General features: G+C 37.7%; 1 protein-coding gene across 1 annotated transcript in view; it reads right to left on the reverse strand.

Annotated features, from left to right (window-relative positions):
- LOC121726317 (synaptotagmin-10-like) overlaps positions 1-22,085 on the reverse strand; it is a 121,450-nt gene that overhangs the window by 20,410 nt on the left and 78,955 nt on the right. Inside the window, exons 5-7 of the mRNA XM_042113631.1 lie at positions 20,959-21,081; positions 15,502-15,656; positions 1,258-1,426 (exon numbers count right to left, since the gene is read on the reverse strand). Of these exons, the coding sequence (XP_041969565.1) occupies positions 1,258-1,426; positions 15,502-15,656; positions 20,959-21,081 (447 nt within the window). The remainder of the gene's footprint in view (positions 1-1,257; positions 1,427-15,501; positions 15,657-20,958; positions 21,082-22,085) is intronic.

Below are 22,085 nucleotides of genomic sequence, written 5' to 3' on the forward strand. Positions count from 1 at the left end.
CGGTCAACGTACTGCTCAGGCTCTGCGTCCAGTTCTTGCGGCGTGGATGCGTCGCAAGAGAAAACCCCTCACCTTCCGCCTTACACAGGTACTCACCGGACACGGATGTTTCGGTGCGTACTTGTGTAAGGTCGCCAGGAGGGAGCCTACGCCAGCCTGCCATGAGTGCGGCGCTGCGGAGGACACGGCCCAGCACACCCTCGAGGCATGCGATCGTTGGGCCGTGCAGCGCCATGATCTCATGGCGGTGCTTGGGCGGGACCTCTCGCTCTCGAGCATGGTTCGCTGCATGCTCGAGAGCGATGAGGCCTGGCAGGCGGCGGTCTCTTTCTGCGAAACCGTCCTTTCGCAGAAAGAGGCCGCGGAGCGGAACAGAGAGGATGACCCATCCTCCGTTCCGCTCCGCCGGCGTAGGACGGGAGTGCGGAGGCGTCGTTACGTGAACCTCCACACTTCCGTCTAATCCGGGGCTCCGGGCAAGGATGGGAACCTGCCCGGCTTAGCTAGTCCCGGCGCCGAGGGGAACGCTTCAGTTTGCCAGAGCATTCCCTTACTTTGGTGGAAGTTCGGTCCCTTTTGAGGTAGACCGGCCGGTCGTGGAGGGAGTCCTGTGTTAGACAGATCCAGGACATTCCTCCGTATATGGCTGAAGGCAAACCACAGGTGGTTTTAGTGGGTAAGAGTCCCACATACCCCCGGGGTGCTTCAGCTAACTGAGGCACATCCCCAACCCGGGGCACCCATGATGGGTTTCCCCTGCGCATCAAAAAAAAAGTACTGGCTGCCAATAAGACTGGCAGCCAGTATTGACTTGGTATATGCCGCGTGTGAACAGTTTTTCAAGCCAGGCCAAACTGTTCACACGCGGCATATACCAATACTGGCTGCCAGTCTTATTGGCAGCCAGTACTGGCTCTGTGAAAACTATACTTTATACACCTAATCCCGACCTAAGTAAGTACTATGAGAGAAATTAAATCATAGGCTATCAGTGGACCTACTTAATTGATTTGGTCGGGTTATGGCAAGTCAATTAGACGAGATCTGTCAGCCGAGTTTGCCGTAACCCAACTCAAATTTTAGACAACGCCATCCACTACTATGACAGAAAATATGTGTTGTAGGATAACACATATTTACTGGCATAGTAATGTAGCCTGTACAAGTGTACATTATACACAACATACAAATTCTATGGACCACTTTTTTGCCTCAACACACACCACACACACCAATAAAGTTCAAACTCATACACACCTGGGGCGGCGCCAGTATGTTCATAGTATACTCTATCTCCTGCTGCAGATCAGCGGACTCCAGCAAACCCTTGAGCACCACGTGTCCGATGAGGTCGTGTCGGCTGAACCGGTCGAAGTCATACACCGAAAACTGGAGATAGCGTTGCCGGAGCTCCTCGTAGGGTACACTGAAACAGTAGTTAGTATCAGGCGATCTGCTTGCTCGTTTACCTCTAAGCAAAACGAATGATCTTTCGCTTTTCACAGTTCGCGAAGTCTTTACTGCTGGTGATAGGGTAGACCAATTATTATTGCCTATAAATTTATTCTTCTTCGCTTGGTCAGTGAACCGTTTGAGCCAGTCAGTTGTCATACAATTCAAGGGTAGAAATCCAACTTCTAAGGCTGTGAAACTGAGAAAAATATTGTATGAAATAGCGCAACCTTTACACAATCACAATGCACTAAAATATAAATAGCATAGTTTCAGCTAAGCTATGCTAAGTGACCGCTAATTAGTTTTGCGGTCGGCGTGTGGTGGCGTGTAGCGTGTAGCGACGCCATTAGTTACATATATGTGATTCCACGCCTGACCGAAAGGATTTGTGGTATTAAAATTGGATCGAAATATGAGAGGGTTAAGTTTTGAATAGAATAAATAATGTAAACATTTTTAGAAACCTACCCACATTGACCATTGTCAATCAAAAGCGATCTGATAGTGACGAAGAATTCTAAGATGTAGAGTGCAGAAAGCTCTCGATTAGATCAGCTTTCAAACAAAATCAACATTAAAATCGGTTCAACCATTTAATAATAATAATCTATGGACGCTTCACACCACGTCAGTCTGGCCCCGTGGTAAGTACCTGAAGGACTTGTGTTACGGGTAGGTACCAGACAACGGAAATGTATTTTTTTTTTATGAAATAAGGGGGCAAACGAGCAAACGGGTCACCTGATGGAAAGCAACTTCCGTCGCCCATGGACACTCGCAGCATCAGAAGAGCTGCAGGTGCGTTGCCGGCCTTTTAAGAGGGAATAGGGTAATAGGGGAGGGTAGGGATGGGAAGGGAAGGGAATAGGGGAGGATAGGGAAGTGAATTGGGCCTCCGGTAAACTCACTCAGTCGGCGAAACACAGCGCAAGCGCTGTTTCACGCCGGTTTTCTGTGAGAACGTGGTATTTCTCCGGTCGAGCCGGCCCATTCGTGCCGAAGCATGGCTCTCCCACGTATAAATGAATACACGTATAATTTAATACTTTTTATACTATACATATTTTTATTACATGATACACATATTTAAAACACATCCATGACCCAGGAACATTGAAAACTTTTTGTTCCGTCGGCAGGATTCGAACCCGGTGACCCCCGGCTTGAGCTACCAACGCTCTCACCACTGAGCCACAGAGGTTTTAATTTGGTAATTTGGAAGCTACGATGCAACACACAGTTGTTTTCATTGAGAACTAAAATGTTATATCTATAATATTATAAATGCCATTGCAGAATTTTTTTCTTTCTGCTATGGCTTTATGGGCGATACGTGCAATAATTGGGGCTCCATTATTGCCTGACTTGTTAAATTTTCCGCATAGTGTAAATAAAACATTGTATACTACTTTAGACTTTATTCAAGTTTAATATGAAAAACATCATACAATATTGTGTCTTGCCTCGTGAATTTTATATCTGCCTACATAATGTTACCCATACAATAAACCTGAAAGCTCTGATTATATCTGATGAATACAAAAACAACACTTGATTCAAAAAAAAAATCAAAAATCAAAATATTTTTTATTCAGAGTAATTTTTTTACAAAAATATTTCTGAACGTCGATACTAAGGTGCCTACCACCGGTTCGGGAACTAACCCGGCGAGAAGAACCGGCGTAAGAAACTCGCACGGGGCCATCTTTTACTAAAAAGATGGAAAATTACAATTTGAACATATATAGTGCACCAAGGCTTTAAATGAATATGTCAATGGGCGCTGCTGGTAAAGAAGAACTGTCAAAAATGACGTTTTTGTATGAAAACAGCGCTAGTTCCCCCTCTCGCTACGTTCATTTAAAGCCTTGTCGAACTGTAACAATATTATGACTTAAATCTATTTACAACAGGAATTATAAAGAGTATTCAAGTAGCCTGTAAGAACCACCCTATTCCCAAGGTGTGTTGTCGTCGATGAAATCATTGATTTTATAATAAGCTTTAGTACACAAACGTTCTTTTACAACTTTTTTAAATTTATTGATAGAGAGATTTTGAACGTTTACTGGGATTCTATTGTACAGGCGTATACATTGGCCTTTAAAAGATTTGCTGACTTTGCTAAGTCTGATTACTGGTATTTCTAATTTGTTCTTATTCCTAGTGTTAAAACAATGATTGTCGCTATTCTTTTTGAAATTATTTAAGTTCTTTCTTACATACAATACATTATCCAAGACGTATTGAGATGCGACGAGATGCGATGAGATGCGATTGTTGTTTGTACTCATATAATTAAAAGCTGATAAGAGGAAACACAAGCCTGAAATGTTTTATTGAACACGAGCGACACGTGGAAGGCGACATCAATCGAAATATTAATTAGGCATTATTATCTGTGAGAATAATTTCATTATAGTCTATAATAATATAGTAAGTGTGGCAAAATTTCCAATCTGCAGTATGGAACGCCTCCGTGGTTCAGTGGTTTTTTTTTTTTTTTTTTTATTATAAAATTGGGGCCGTCTATAGACTGTTCGTCCATATCCTTTTTTTGTTATTTTATTATTTAGATTTTTCGCACCAAGGATAATTGAAATAATATTATGAATTTTAATTAATTGTGGTCCATCACGCCATGGACACTGTATATTTAATAGAATAGAGTATAATATGTTATACATATAATAAATAAATATATACATTTATTGTTTTATAAATTGCATAATAATAATATTAATGTTTTGAACGGTGAGGTCCCAGTCGGTGTGGCGGCCAGTAGATCCGACATTTTCCGATTTCCTTAAATTTTATGCTGCTCCACCCTTTGCCTTTAGATGTTGTGACATTGGCTTGGTGGAGAGGGGTCACTCAAGCTGGGTGGAGTTTCTAGGTTGTTAAAAAGATATCGTTCTGTGTCGAATCTACCCGCCATGTGGCTTAGGACTTTATCGTTCCTGTCTTTTATAGCCATTTTTATATTATAATCTTTTATGTGTTCGGTTGACACCTCCGTGGCTCTTTTTATGAAGCTTGCCACAGCGTCTCCATCAGTGTCAGTGTAATAGACACAGGTGTTAGTGTGCCGGGATATAGCTACAACTGCATGAGGAACGCTGTCATGGATTGCCAGCTTTCGGGACTTGGTCTGTATGATGATCACCGAAGGACTCGTTAATCCCTGAGCTTCATGGATTGTGAGGACGCGAGAGTCCGTTCCCGATCCATAGCCTGTATTAGTGAGGGCTGCTTTCTCCTCTTGTGTGTGGACAAGATACAGGGTATTTAGATCGGTTTTAGGTATACTCGCTCCTGTATACTTCATTAGCTTTAGGGACCGCACAATTTCCTTCGATGAATAGATGTTATTATAGACCATGTTTAAGGCGTATGCCACATCCATAGGGCTCCTGTGTGTGCAAGACAACTCCTGGGTGATGCTGGTTACCAGGTTTGGACGAGTGTAATTAAGTTTAAAGAGGTTTTCACGCTCTATAAACGGAAGTTGGTTAATATCTCCAATGAGGATGACATCGTTGGCGCCTGTTAACTGATTCGCCATGACGGTTCAGTGGTTTAGAGCGCGGTCGTGGATTCGATTCCCGCGTTGGAACATGTTATTTCCAAGTTTGGTTAGGAGTTAGGACAATATAGGCTGATCACCTGATTGTCTGACAAGTAATATGATCCATTCGTAGGATGGGCATGTAAACGGTCCTGCGCCCGATCTCTCGCCAGTCGTGTCGGTCGTCCGTCCCACTGGGTTATAAGAGAAAAAGGAATAGAGAGTACTCTTGTGCACTGCGCACACATTTGGGCACTATAAAATTATGCCTAAACCAGGCACCGTGAAACAAATGAAACCGGCCACCGTCACCGAAACCGGTGTGTGAGTTATTATTATGGAATTATGGCGCACTTGCCGGGTAGGCGGGCTTTGCCACACTCACAATTACTATACGGGATAATCCATACTAATATTATAAATGCGAAAGTGTGTACTCGTATTCTTATACAATGATACACTGAATGTTATCCTAAGATTGAAGTTACCACTTATACCCACAAAATTATAATATATTGTTAAGATGAATACTAAGAAAGCTCACGTCTTTTGTTTTAGACCATAACATTATCCTTGGTCGCCCTTATGTACTTGACCACACTCAAACAATTAAGCACAGCAACCCTAAACAGTTGCTAAATTGTCCTTAATTAAGTCCTTAAATCCTTAAGTGTCCGTAAGTCACAAGCCCTTGTACATAACTATCTAGTTATGTATGTATATGTTCGTATCTACGAAATATTGTTCAAGCCTTCATCGCAAAAAGCAACGTCTTCTGCTTTCAGTAATTAAATGCCGTCCCCACAGGACAGGCATCGCGTACTGGGGGATCCAATATTATGTTTAAACATATTTGGTTAATAAATATTTCTATTTGTGTAAATTAAATTGGCTTTTTTTCTTAATTACCCCTGTACAAACGATCCGATCACGGTTGAAACCACTGGCTTTAAACCGCGATCCGATCAAGTTTGTATTATGGACAGCTGTTAATGGAGCACGTTGTTATTGAACTAACATAATTATAATCAAGTAACTTGTCAACTTAGAAGAAACAAAACCCAAGTGCTCTGATATAAGAAAGTAGATCGTAGAAATTCTAGATTCATAGACAGACGGCGGAAATGACGTATCATTTGGTCTGATTTTAAGTCAACGCTAGATGTGATCTAAGGCCAGGTTCACACGGCACAATCCTGCACGTTTTTTTGCAGTATACGTCACGAATAAATACTGCCGTGCAGACACTAAAGCGCAGCAAGTGCAAAATCATGGTTCGAAGAAAAATGTTGTTTTGTTCTTTGTCGACTTTATCTAAAAGGGAATAACGTAAACTTAACCCTAGACGTAATGAATGCCCTGAAAACCCCATAAATAATTTATTACAGGCATTAATATTTTTAGGGCCCCTTTACTGCATAGAAAAAAAAGAGAATTACATATTAAAACGCAGTAAAAAAGGTGCAATACTGCACTTTAGTTAGTTTTGTGTTCTGGAACATAAAAGAAGTAGTGCATACAAATGAAACAGCATAATAATTTAATTATGAAAATTTTATTTTTAATATACAAATAGGATGCGTTTTTCATTTGAACTTCGTTCCTAAGCTACAAATTTATTAAAAAATCTGCATTTTTGCATAAAAAAACTAACAAAATATTATCTTCTCTTAGTACGTTGACATCGTTATTTTAAAATAATGCTTAAAACTGTAAATACCTAGTACTATATTTTAAAAAATACCATTTTTATGTGCATTAGGAATACTAAGCACTTACATTATGCAATTAATCAGTCCATAATTGTTTTTGAATTAATTTTGAATTAATCAGTCTAATATCAGGGCATGTAAGGCATAATCTTATGCTATAATATCTAAGCGTCTCTTTTTACTTTAAAATCTATCCAAGAACTCCTGCTCAATACAACTACATATTTTCTATGGCGTTATTTTAAGCATTGTTGATATAGTAAAATCTAATATTGAACTCACAATGCATTAATAATCACTAATCACTATAATTGAATATCAAAATACGATTTACAATAGCCTGCAAGTACTTATATCTCTTTGTAAAAGATAGTTGTACGAATTGCATACATACAACTTTTTCAAAGAATACTATACAAATACTGCATTTTAGTAAGTAGTATAGATTATATCAATATAGCAATTAACTTTTTAAAATGCAGTATTATACCTGAATTTACTGCATTTTAATTAGTAATCACAAGTACTGATTAAATGCAGTAAAAACTGTTTGTATGGAGTTAACATATACTGCGTTTTAATTAGGTTATCACGTGACTGTATGTGTATATGGAACTATTTAAAAAACAGTATTTTATTTGTATTTACTGCGTTTTATTCTGAAATCACAAAAAAATCCTTGTAGCAAGTGATTTTACTGCGATTTATATAGCAACTAGCTTTTGCCCGCGGCTTCGCTCGCGTGGAATTCGAAAATCGTGTACAATACGAATATTCTTGCAAATCTCCTTTAGAAACATGATGTTTTTCCAAGACCAAAAGTAGCCTATGTTACTCTCTATCCTTTCAACTAAGTTGATGCCAAAAATCAAGTCAATTGGTTGCTTCGTTAGGCTGCGAAGAAAAGACAAACAAACAAACAAACAAATACACTTTCGCATTTATAATATTAGTATGGATAGCTGTTTCCCGTAGGCGTTACCATAGTATAATAACGGAAATGGATAATTCTCTCCTTTTTATGGTCCCTTACTCAAATGGTAAAAAACGGAACCCGATTACAAAGATATAATATCAGCCTGTCCGTCTGTCCATATCCAGGCAAAGCCTCCCTCATATTAATCAAATGACACTCGAAACCTGTATGTTTCACATGTTTCACTATTAATTAATAACTTAGTTTGTTTCTACGGAATAAGAATTAACTCAACACTAACGACGCAACATGTTTTTGCTTGGCAACATTACCAGGAGGGGGGGGGGGGTATGGGGGGGGCGTAGCCCCCCCAAGTACCGGCCGGGGGCAAAGCCTCCCGCATGTTAATCAAACGACACGCAAAATCTGCATATTTAGTTTTGGTTACATTAATTTCACTTTTAATAAATAACTTACTTTGATTCTCAAGTCTAAGTTACTGCATTTCCAAAAAAGTTTATGGTAAAAAATAAAATACTTCCATTAAACGTAGGATAATGTGAGTAAGCCAGAAATAAAGAGAAAAAAATGTAGATTTAGAATATAATATCAAAAACGGAAAATCTCAAAAATGCGCCTTACTGCGCTTTAGTGTCTGCACGGCAGAATATTGGCGCATACAATGTATAAAGAACAATTGACACGTCGATTGTACTGCACGATTTGTTGCAGTACTATCGGCGTCTGAATGTTAAGACGAATACTGCAAAAAACGTGCAGGATTGTGCCGTGTGAACCTACTCTCATTCTTCACGTAGCTCGACCAAATAACGTAGGTAAATTGTCCTCGAATGCGATCAGTTATTTTGGCTCTTGTGCATACTTACATGCAGCGTCGATGAAATTTAATCATAGGCAGATGACGGACCTACGTGATATGTCGTGTGGGTTTGATATAACGCGACCAAATTACTTAGGTACGCTATCTGCCTATAACTTCTCTGATAGTATCTACATAATGAGGAATACATAAATTTCTTGTTCTGAATAAAGGCTAATAATAAAACAATCATACATATGACACAAAAATCTGGGAGCACGGCAGTGCTCCAGCCAAGCTTTTTAGCAAAGGCACGGCCGTAGCATACTTTTCTCGAAGCAGTTCGCGGCTTTTTCACACCCCCTTTATCTTCGATGTTAACAAAGCTAGGGATTTAGAATTTTGGTGACTAGGAGCAAGTATTAAAATTGGTTAACCTCTAAATTACATAACATTTCGATAAATAGTTTAATAGTTACGGATGATCAAAGTTACTACATTTTGTCACTCACTGACTGACAGATCATCAAAATTCTAAGGTACTTCTAGCAGACTTAGAACCTTGAAATTTGGCAGCAAGGTAGGTCTTTATCCACAATGAAAGGAAAAATTATGAAACTGGCCAAGTGCGAGTCGGACTGGCGTACACAGGGTTTCGTACCGTAAATTTGTATGGGAGCCCCCCTTAAATCACAAGTTTATGTACTTTTTATTACTTATTATTAAAGTGGAAATACAATTAAGTATTTTCTAAAATTTTCAAAAACCTTACTTTTACCATTATGGATATAGAGCAAAAAAGGGCAAAAAAACGTGTTTGTTGTATGAGACCCCCAATTAATCATTTATTTTATTTTAGTTGGACTATTAGCTTTTATAGCGACAACAAAAGTACATAATTTGTAAAAAAATTTAAATATCTAGCTATTGCGGTTCTCGAGATCTAGCCTCGTGACACAAGGACGGACGACAGACAGACAGCGAAGTCTAGACTCATTAGGAATAGGCTCCCGTTTTCATCCTTTGGGCAAGGAAACCTAAAAACTGAAAAGTATAATATAACTTTATTAAATAAAATAAAATATTTTTATGTTTGTGGCTTTGCAAGAACATTAAAAATGAGTTTGGACTTCATAATAATTATTTTACGTACAAAAGGAAAAATAGTGAACGAAGTTAACAATGAAACTATGATGATTAAATTCGATTAAACCTCAAATCAGAACTGCGAATTACGATGTACAGTGTACACTCCATACTCGCTCGATAGATGGTGTAGCACTCCCTTTATATCGCGGTATCGCTTGTTTGCGGAGTATAATTATTATGGTTTTAAAAAAATCCGGGATAGGTCGTAAATCGTAATACTCAATCGAAAGTAACATCGGTGCACGAATAACCTCCTGAAAGTTCAAAAGTTGTTGGGCTATCGTCATAGAATTTCTACTTTGTAGAAGTATCAATTAATTTTACGACCTAGAATATACCTATATACCTAGAGATACCTAGAGAGAAAAGTTTTAACGTGACCTGAAAAGAAAAGAAACCTTAAAAAAAGAAATAATCCCACCAAAACATTAAATGTAAAAAGGAGCCAAGCAAAATATTGCATAGCCATGCAATATATCTATCGTAAAAAGTTTTCAGAACACATTCAAGCCAAGCCTTCAACTTATTTTGTAATTTAAATCAACATTCAGTGAATTTATCAATAGTTTTCTTTATTTTATAATTATTATAGAGGCTTGGCAATGAGCACTAGAGAAATATAATCAGCGACTGATTGGATTTATTGGTTACCATCGTCCACGTGCGTCGTTATATACTAAAAAATACTTTACGCTTGCCGTTTGTGTAAGTATGAACTACCCCAAATATGAAGTTTTATATTTGCTTTTCTTGTGCTCATTGGCGAGCCACTATAATAATTATAAAATAAAGAAAACTATTGATAAATTCACTGAATGTTGATTTAAATTACAAAATAAGTTGAAGGCTTGGCTTGAATGTGATCTGAAAACTTTTTACGATAGATATATTGCATGGCTATGCAATATTTTGCTTGGCTCCTTTTTACATTTAATATTTTGGTGGGATACAACCTTCCTGGCACATTTGGTAAAAACAATCAATAGATTAAGAAAATATTAGTAAGAGTTACAGCTATATCCTTTTCCAATCAGGCTGATTAATGATAAAATATTGCTGAGCCAAATACACGTCACTCCCTCCGTCTGGAGCGTGATGATAATGTGGAAATGAAAAGGGCCAGCCATGTGTGAGTAATGGCAAATCAACTAGGCCACGATAAATTACTACCGAAATAATGACGTAGCTTTTTTTATGAAATAAGGGGCAAACGAACAAACGGGTCACCTGATGGAAAGCAACTTCCGTCGCCCATGGACACTCGGAGCATCAGAAGAGCTCTGCAAATCTTCGGGCACCTGCACCTGCGTGCGTTGCCGGCCTTTTAAGAGGGAATAGGGGAGGGTAGGGAAAGGAATAGGGGAGGGTAGGGAAGGAAATAGGAGGGGGTAGGGAAAGGAAAAACTCCGGTAAACTCACTGATCGGCGTGAAACAGCGCTTGCGCTGTTTTTTTTTTGGTTTTCTGTGAGCCCGTGGTATTTCTCTGGTCGAGCCGGCCCATTCGTGCCGAAGCATGGCTCTCCTACGCCAAAAACTGAAGCACAACAAGCTGAAGGCGTAAAAGTGTTGTTACGAACAAATGTTTCGTTTCGGTGAGTACCTACTTTTGTTGATGATTGTCTACATGATTGTATTTGAAAAAGATAACTTTTTATACAACACTCAGAATTAATATTTAATAGTCCGGCGAGATTTAGAGAGAAAACAAGAAACTAATGGATAAATTACATTATGTTATGGTAGTAAATAAATCAATTAATCCAATTTTTACTTTCAATTTTCAACGGTTCATATAACTTAGTTAAAAGTAACTTCGTAACTAGATTTCGTCTTTCATTATTTATAATTAAGTAGTTACAATGCTGTACACCTTAATTATACATTGTCCGTAATGATATACTACAAACTACGAGTATAAATTCTACAAAGGTCGAGGGTGTAAGGTGAGACTAGCCAAGAAAGGTGTTTTTGAACTTGTAGGGTCTTAAATAGGAGGTAATAAACATGGTACTATTATAATAATAATTCACACAGTATATTATGGTTCCCCTCTTCATTTTATCCATTTGATCTTAATCACCTATATGAAGTAAATCTGAGGTTGATTAATGTATGCAAAAATTATCTGTACTTAGATATTATAATCTACTGAAAGCGTATTAGGCATATTCTAATTTAGAAGGTGTTCGAAATTCAAACGGTACAGTTTTTCTTACATACTCTTTTCAGCCACTGCCAATCATCAGACCTAGTATCTCCTTAAAGAATCTCAAATTCATCAAATTGGGAGAGCACACGCAAAAACCTTTAACACCGAACTCTAAAAAATAATAAACTTTTACGACACTGTAGAACTTAATTGCCTGTGATAATAATCCCTAACATCAGCGTAATAAAACGTAGAATTGCATGCTCGGAGCCGGGATTATAATTCCATTAATTGTGGAAAATTGCTGGAGAAAAAGTTAATTGTTCAACTTCCTTCTTGAGATAAGTAAAACAGATTACTGGGTTTACTCTCTTATAATCTTAGTAACTAAATCTGGATTAGTTACGCAGTGTCCTTAAGGCCAGGTACCCCTACGGAGCTTACGTAATTTACCGTATTTAGAGCCTTATAAACTCATAATTTGAAAGCTATAAAGTTATAAAAAAAATACAGCAATAATCTTCAGTATATCAACATTCCTTTCTCCGTTTTAAATTTTCTATTTTTGTTTATTATACTCATGATATTAGCTTCCACAATAATACCAATTTATTAAAGTTGAAGGATACTTTCAGCAGCTCCCTAGTATTTACAAATTACGTTTATTTGAAACACACGACAATTAGATAGACAATTTCATTAACTACATATTCTCCGTTTTAATTTTTTTAAGATCAATTTTGAACTAAAAAAAAGGATTTCTGTGCGATCTCGGAAACGCGTCAAATGTATGGTCAAGGTCGTTTGCTCGGGGGGTGGCCTTAACATAGTTAAACCTTTCTTTGGTCGCGATGTTTTTGTTACAGGGGTGGAGATTTCATTGCATATCGTCGCGAGTCAGTGCGATGTATTTCAGAACCATTCAAAGGATCAAGCATAGCTGAAAACTGCGAGCAAGTCTATCATTCGATGAGTATAATATTATGTGTATTAAGTTCAGTTCAAGTTTATTTTGAATTCAATTTTATTAAAATAATATATCTATGGAGGTTTCACACCAAGTTAGACTGGCCCTAGGGGACATTGTGTTATGAGTACCAGACAACGGAAATATTATATTTAATTACACTATAGACTTATTAATATTTAAGATTTTTATTTTATGATACACAAATTGTGTAATACACATCCATGACGAAGAAACATGCGTCCCCGGGCTATAAAACCTATATAGTAGGTATATACCATTAAGCTACAGAGGTCGTCAGAATATAAATGCCAATATTATGACAATTTGTAAATTAGCAATAAATGGTTTAAATCAAATCAAATCATTTATTTCGGGTATCAGAGGCCCATATAACAAATACCTTAAATCTAAAATACATATTAATAATATAATAAAAACCTTCAAACTAACATACATAATATACGTGGGAGAGCCATGCTTCGGCACGAATGGGCCGGCTCGGCCGGAGAAATACCACGTTCTCACAGAAAACCAGCGTGAAACAGCGCTTGCGCTGTGTTTCGCCGAGTGAGTGAGTTTACCGGAGGCCCAATCCCCTACCCTATTCCCTTCCCTACCCTCCCCTATTCCCTTCTCTTCCCATCCCTACCCTTCCCTATTACCCTATTCCCTCTTAAAAGGCCGGCAACGCACCTGCAGCTCTTCTGATGCTGCGAGTGTCCATGGGCGACGGAAGTTGCTTTCCATCAGGTGACCCGTTTGCTCGTTTGCCCTCTTATTTCATTAAAAAAAAACATATTTTATATATACTTAATAAAAATACATACAGTCGAAAGTATTACCTCCTCCTTTTTGGAAGTCGGTCAAAAACTAACACTGTCACGTTTTGCCGGCCAACGTATCCAATATTGATTTGATATACTTTTAACAAGTTTTATGCAAAAGTGATTTTTATTTTCACCACGTTCCGATTTGTTTAAAAAGCAATCTAAAAGAAACACTCTTCAATCAAAAATATAATTATGAAGCGAAATAAGCGTATAATATTTACCAAAGCTTTGCTTCAGCACGAATGAGCCGGCTCGACCGGAGAAATAACACGGGCTCACAGAAAACCGGCGTGAAACAGCGCTTGCGCTGTGTTTCACCGAGTGAGTAAGTTTACCGGAGGCCCAATCCCCTACCCTTTTCCTTCCCTACCCTCCCTATTCCCTCTTAAAAGGCCGGCAACGCACCTGCAGCTCTTCTGATGCTGCTAGTGTCCATGGGCGACGGAAGTTGCTTTCCATCAGGTGACCCGTTAGCTCGTTTGCCCCCTTATTTCATTAAAAAAATGTATTTTTCGCAACAAGAGTTACCAAGCTGTCAGTAAGCTGAAACATTACTAACATTATGAAAATGGAGTGCCTTTCCTGGTATTCCACGCGCCGCTAAATATTGTTTGATGGAAGTTATTTTAATTAAAATGAATAATAACATTTCTGCTTTAGCTAATGGATTTTTGTATGACAAAATACAGAAATAAAAGGCTGGAAATGATTTTCATGCATAAAACAAATTGACGTGTCTGTTATTATTATCAATCGCATATAAAAAATACTGTTTTACTGTTCCACTAACTTATTTTAACTGTCACTTTAACTATAATCTGGTTAAAGTCAAAAATAGACGCTATATTAACCATAACCATAGAGCTCGACAAGGCTTTAAATGCATGTGGCGAAAAAAGGAACTAACGCTGTCATCATACAAAAATGCACTTTTTGACAGTTCTCCTTTACCAGCAGCGCCCCCGCCCACATTCATTTAAAGCCTTGTCGGACCAGCAACTTCTTCTGTCAAATTCTGTGGTCAAAGATAAGGTTAAAGTTAAATTAGCCTTAACTATAATCATAACTTTAACTTTAACCACGCCTCTGGTGCAACCCACCCTTATTGTTATACGTAATAGAAGGTTAGGTATCGTTGGTTTAGTAAACAATAAACATAAACAACAACAACAAGAAAATAAATAGAAATTCGAAAGTAAGGTAATGCAATAAGATGCCGAACGCCGATGCAAATAAAAAAGGTATTGAAGTTTTATCCATCACCCTCGTATCAAATGCAAAATCCCTCGCGATATACGAATACGTGAACGACGTAGCAGACAACATCCTATAACGGCTATCCGCAACCCGCGGCCCGCATGCGGCCCGCCGGGACTTTATCTGTGGGCCGCGTGATGTTAAACCATTTTGAAATTCAACTGGCAAAATAATGACTGTATTCATCGTGAAAGTCGTAAATTTTTCCACTTTTAAATCCTTATTTTTGAAGAGCGTTATTTTTAACCCTAAAAAATTATGGAAAATTACAATGTTATGGCTTACAGCTATGTAACAAAAATAAAAGAAATGTAACCTGCATGGAGCCACCCTATTCCCAAGGAGCACACCTTGGGAATAGGGCGGCTCCATGAAGTCCCCCGACACACCGTGACAACAATTATGGACTAAAATATTACTATACAAAAGTTACGAATTATTTGAACTTAAAGGCAGTAAATATTAGTTCATTACTTTTTAAAGATGTTTTGGCGGGGGCATTTTTAAATTTCTTAATTTAATTTTATATAATATTTGTATGGATACGAAAGAATGGATTTCATTGTTACCTGAGTAAGAATAACACACAGACAGACAGATAGACAGACACACTTTCGCATTTATAACATTTGTGGATGGATGTATGGATACGGAAGAATGGACTTTATTCTTACCTGAATAAGAACGTTTCGTTGAAGACCGGGTTGAGGTTCTTGCGGTGGACTTTGGTCTGGAACTTCTTCTTGCGGTCTGGCAGCAGGAATACCTTGATGTAGGGGTCGCTGCTTCCCGACACGTCCTTGATTGGCAAGTCACGGGCTTCGAATATCTGTTAAAATTACCACATTTCATTAATTATTATGAAAAAAAAATTACCACATCTATAGGGTGTAACAAAATAAGTGATAATATTCTGGGATGTTTAATATGGTCGCTGTTCAGCATTTGTGTATTACCCCGCAAAATAGGGATGATGACAAGGTCAAAGATTAGCGAATTTTCTTAATAAAATAAAGAAATCACGGTAAAAAATAAGTGTCCCCAAAATTTTAGCTTGATAGCATTTGTATTTTTTTTGTTATGCGCCTTCAAAGTTTAGGATATTCAAGTCGATTTTTTTTTCAATTAAATTTCTTAATATTTGTATACAATTCGATAACTTATGCAATTAAAAGCAACTTTTGTTATGAAACTACTTTCATAAACGCAATATTTAATATACCTATCGAACAAAGTTGTCTCCCGATGCGTACAAACTACGAAAGACTGACGTCATACTTTCGTAGCACCTTGTATGGAGCGTTTCGGGCAGGTCTTTTTTATGAGATATTTGAATTGTCATATCTTGGTGAATTTTTAAGCTATCAGAGTCATTATTTCAACGATATTTCTATTTTTTAAGTGTCTTTCAATTACCGATAAGAAAAAAAATAGTCATCATGCCTATTGTTGAATTATGAGTGCAGTCTTATTGTTCTTGTGTTATTTTCATTCTTATAACGTATCTGTGTCCCGAAGCTTGTAGCAGTGCTTAGATTTCGAAGTAGCCTTTTGTGGCTCTTTTGAGCATTTTCGAATACAATTAACCTAAATTCCCTTAGAAGTATCGGTCCATTACCTACACCTAAATGTGAACTTTTGACCAAAAATTAGGCAGATATTTATGGCCATAACTTGGAAAAAAAGGTCAGTCATAAAACTGTTTACTGCCAACACTGTAGGAAACTTATTAATGAAAGGTTACAAAGTTCGGATTAATATTGAAGGTAATAAATAAAACGTGCACAGACCACGAGATAATTAAAGAAGTTGAGCTTCGAGAAGTTACGAGAAGTGATGTTTCAAGGTCGAAGGGAAGTCCAAGGAAGTGCAGAAATTACACTGACCTAATTCATTACTATTACAATAGTTAAAATACTAGTTTGTGAAACTCAAAAACAACAGCAACAGAATTATTTTTTGCAGTCAAAGCACATTTTTAATCGACTTAAAAAAAGGAGGTTATCAATTCGACGCGTATGTATGTACTATTCCCAGAACTGCCCTTTTCATATAATTATGTTAGTCTTTTTTTTCTTTTTTTTTATGAAATAAGGGGGCAAACGAGCAAACGGGTCACCTTATGGAAAGCAACTTCCGTCGCCCATGGACACTCGCAGCATCAGAAGAGCTGCATGTGCGTTGCCGGCCTTTTAAGAGGGAATAGGGTAATAGGGGAGGGTAGGGAAGGGAAGGGAATAGGGGAGGGTAGGAAAGGGAATAGGGCAGGGGATTGGGCCTCCGGTAAACTCACTCACTCGGCGAAACACAGCACAAGCGCTGTTTCACGCCGGTTTTCTGTGAGAACGTGGTATTTATCCGGTCGAGCCGGCCCATTCGTGCCGAAGCATGACTCTCCCACGTATTTAAAATAATAGTCTATCGGCATTCGGCGTTTGAACAAATGTGCCCAATTTCAGAAGTGTATGTATGTATGTGTTTTTTGTGTTTGTGTTCGCATATCTTTGGATCTACTAGTCCGATTTAATTAATTCTTTTTTTGTTGAAATAGTAATGGTTCAACTTAGGGAATACTGCAAGTTTCACCAAAATCGGTTCAGTAGTTTTTGAGATAGAGAATTTTAACTCTCAATTACGTACACCTTTGAAGTCGGTTTTATCTTTTTAAAATAAGTACTATTATTTTATATCATAGTGAAAAAATAGTATATTACATTACGGTGATTTTTCTGATATCAGTAAATCATTGTATAGTCTCATTATAAATTAAAGTGCCTTACTCGTATTCTAATTACCGATCACGTAGAAATTCGGCTATTGACTTATATTAGCTTGAACTTTTGCAGCGTTATCACTTTTTGACTTATACTAGAGCTAGTAATCTGTACTAATATTATAATTCTGAAGAGTTTGTTTGTTTGAACGCGCAAATCTTAGGAACTACTCTCTCTCTCCACTCGTCTTTAAGTTATTTTAATATCAATGTACTAGTCGTAAGATGGTTGCCTGGAAGATTTCGCAATGTAGCGATAAGGCCGCCATAATTGTGTTGTCTTTTTCAGCTTTTACTGTTTTCTTGTATAAATTTGTGGAATGCAATAAAGTATATTATTTATTATTATTATTATTAACTACTGGTCCGAAATTCTTTCAGTGTTAGATAGCCCATTTATCGAGGAAGGCTTTAGGCTATATTTTATCACGCTAATACTAATAGGAGCGAAGAAATAGAGGAAAATGTAAAAAACGGGGGAAATTATTTAAAAGGGCTTATTTGAACGCGCTAATGTCAGGAACAGTAGGTCCGATTTGAAAAATTATATCAGTGTTAGATAGTCCATTTATTGAGGAAGGCTATAAGGCTATATTTTATCACGCTTAGACTAATAGCAGCAAAGAAATAGAGGAAAAGTGGAAAAAACGGGGGAAATTATTTGAAAGGGCTTATCTCACGAACTACTGGAGCAATTTTTATGTTATTGGGCACAGATAAGAAGTAATACTTACGTCGTAAATTAGATATTTACGACGTAAGCGAGCGAAGCCGGAACGTCTAGTTTCTAATAAAAAGCATATTTTAGTATTCTCAATCTAGTGGGTGTTAAATGAAAAGGGCGTATATTTTTCTTATTATCCTAATGATTTTTCGCTTAATAGTGCCCTAACCCGTGAAAATTATTTAAACTTGCAATTTCAGCCTTTAGACTCAACAATTCTGAGAGCCCTAAAAGCTGAACTTTATTACAAGCCCAGTATCAAATAAATTATGAAATTAAGCAGCAATTACACTTACTGAAAATTGATATCAATTTATTCACATTATAATGTACAATTTTTAATAAAATTTCATGATCAAAATTACTCATCATATCAGCCTATAGTCGTCCACTGCTGGACATAGGCCTCTCTCAATGAAAGCCAAGATGACCGATCTCCTGCTACTCGCATCCAACATGGGCCTGCAACTAAGCGGAGATCGTCGTCCGTTGTACGTCGCCAGGTCCAGTTGGTGGTAGCGATCCGTAGCCCGGAGATTCTTAGCACCCCTGGCAGTGCCGTTACCATGCCCGCTACCGTGGCCAGGAATAGTACCGCTACCGGGAACTAGGGGCCATCTTTTTCTGGTGCGTTTCATAAGAGGCAATTGCTCATAATTGCCACGCGGAGCACGCGGATTGGCAATCTGACAGGGGGCCAATGAATCAAACCATCAATGCTGCAGCCCATTGATGACCATGGATTTCTTCACTGACCCTATCGTTGATGGTTTTATCGCCATCCTTCGGTTGACTAACTGCGCTTGATGTTAGATCTATCCCACACTAATTATTGTGAGACAGAACTACCATCAGGCGGGCGGTGGGGTCGTCACATCCCTACGCCTACAAAATTACTCATGCAGCATATTAATTTATGATGCAAATGCAAATGCTGGATGTTTGGATATTATTATGAGTGTACACAAAATGTAATATAATTATGTACGGTCTACATAATATTTTATGTTACAATCGATATTCGAACTCTATGATATTATAGTAGCCAACACAAAATAAAATGAAATTAGCTTAAAATAGACCAAATATTAGTTATAACTTTACTAGGAGTTTACCTACCTACTTTACAGTAGGCAGGTAAACTCCTAGTATGTAATAAGAAATTAATATGCTTAAATTATTTTCTGGACCATATTTGAATTTTTACTCGCTTTACTTTTTTAAACTTTATTAATAAAAGGACTAGCGGCAACTAAAACGACAAAATTTTGCTTTTTAAGTGTACTAACCTCTCCCCAATCGGTCCACTGAACTGGAAAATTCTCTTTACACACCTCCATTTTTCGGAACACCTATCCAATATTTTATGCGAGACGATAAAGAGATTTTATTATTATTTTATATCATATTTGAAAGCAAAATAAAATCTTTAAAATTACGCATTAAGGTATTAAAAAAATATGCTCTATAAAAGAGCTGAGGCTCGCCGCTCGACGGTTTTTAAATATGGAATACTTGATTTTGTAACTTAGAAAGTTGACAGCCTACTAAAAGTTGCTTATTTTCATGAGTGTCTGAATTCCTAAATGTTGGAATACTGTCTAAAAAAATTATACACAATAGAATTATTTTATTTTCTCGTTTCAATTTCAAGTAAGGACTAAGGTCATAAAAAAATCTTTTAGCCCATCCATCCCCTAGCGGCAGATGGCTGCCGCATAAAATCTATAATGTCTGCGTTACCCACAATGGAAGTGTTAATGTACTCCCAACTTTATAATTTTCATAATAATAATATTAGCCCCGTATGAATGAGACTGGGCGGCGTAGGGCGGGCGGCTCGCTGGCATTTGCGAAGTTCATTACACCGACGTCATCGCGTCCACGCTGCTGAGCAAGCCTTGGACGCTCTATTACACTTTTAACTGTCTGGCTTTTTGGTTACTGAATACTGATATTATGAAATATACGTTTCATCGTAAACATTTTAATACTCGTTGTGCTTATGTTATGTAGGCTACAGGAAATCATGTTTTGTTCTCAAAGGGATGAGCGTCATTTTGATAGATTGTCATACTTTAAAATATACGTAAAAGTTAACTAAATACACTAAATGCTGGTACTTAGCAAATACTGGTTTAAATAAATTTAAAACATATTATTTATTCATCTCAAAATATACTGACGCGGACTAAGTCACGAGCCGCAGCTAGTATTATAATATTTGTCAATACACTTATATTTTTTTCGAATAAAAAATCTTTTAAAATTATCACTACATCGTGGACATAAAATTAGCAATCTGGCGCGGACCAAACTTTCACTGAAAACTATTTTTCAGCGCTCTCCAAACGGACTCAAACAAGAAAATCAAGTTACAGATTTTCCTAACTTACTTTCACGGATTTTCAACATTTTTCTTTCTGTTTGAGGGTTCTATAACCTTTTTTACAAGAATCTGTGTCAAAGAAACTACAAGATATCGAAACTTTAACAGGGTTCATCAACCTTTTTTTTATTGCAAGTTTGCAGGTTTCATCCACCATTTTCGACGTACCTACCTTAAACCTATACAAGTTTCATCAACCCTTTTCTTCGTACCATTACAGATTTTATCAACCCTTTTCGTCTTACCTTCACAACAAGCGCCTCAACTTCCTGATCGTACTTGAGAGCGAAGTGCAGCTTCCCGCAGAACTCCAGCTCACCGCTGTCAGTAGAAGATTGACGGACCAGCTCGTTCTTGTACAGCTCCGGCTGAAAACAGATATTTCTTTACTATCCATTGGTATCACTACAAATATAGGGTCGGTCGTAGAAATAACTTTGTAAAAATTGAGGGTCAAAAAAGGTGCGTCATTGCCTTCAGCTCGCCTATAACATTTTTTTTTAATGTAATAAGGGGGGAAACGAGCAAGCGGGTCACCTGATGGAAAGCAACTTCCGTCGCCCATGGACACTCGCACCATCAGAAGAGCTGCAGGTGCGTTGCCGGCCTTTTAAGAGCGAATAGGGGAGGGTAGGGAAGGGAATAGGGGAGGGTAGGGAAGGGAAAAGGGTAGGGGATTGGGCCTCCGGTAAACTCACTCACTCGGTGAAACACAGCGCAAGCGCTGTTTCACGCCGGTTTTCTGTAAGCCCGTGGTATTTCTCCGGTCGAGCCGGCCCATTCGTGCCGAAGCATGGCTCTCCCACGTTACAAAAAACATTATGATATCTCTCTCAATCTTAATAAGAATAAAAAAATAAGAGTGAGACAAACGATTTAGTGAAATTAGCACCTGTCTACAGTCTTCGACAGTCTTTGTAGCATGAAATTGAATCTACAAGTAAACCGATATAGAAACTGGGATGTCTACTTGATTAACTTTACAATCATCCGCTTTAATCTAAAACTTCATGGTCTAGCGGCTACGCATCCTGTTAATACTACAAAACGGGGTTATTCTGTTAGCAAATGTGGGTGACAAATCAATAAGGGAACATCCTGTGGACTAAAAATAGTTCTATTTAATTAGGCACAGTTAGTGGCTGACAGTATATTTTATAGATATATAAATACCCGTCATAACCGAGCAACCTATTTAAAAATCATGTATCACATAGTACGTTATTGGTAGCATTAACTGGTAATGCGCCACAATGACGTCCCGTCGAATATGGAGTAAATATATTTATATATCCCGGTAATATACAGGGTGTAACAAAACTAAATGATAATACTTTAGGGTGTGTATGTGACCCTTATATATAGAGTTGCC

This window comes from Aricia agestis, chromosome 4 (genome assembly GCF_905147365.1).
Source record: "Aricia agestis chromosome 4, ilAriAges1.1, whole genome shotgun sequence".
NCBI lineage: Eukaryota > Metazoa > Arthropoda > Insecta > Lepidoptera > Lycaenidae > Aricia > Aricia agestis.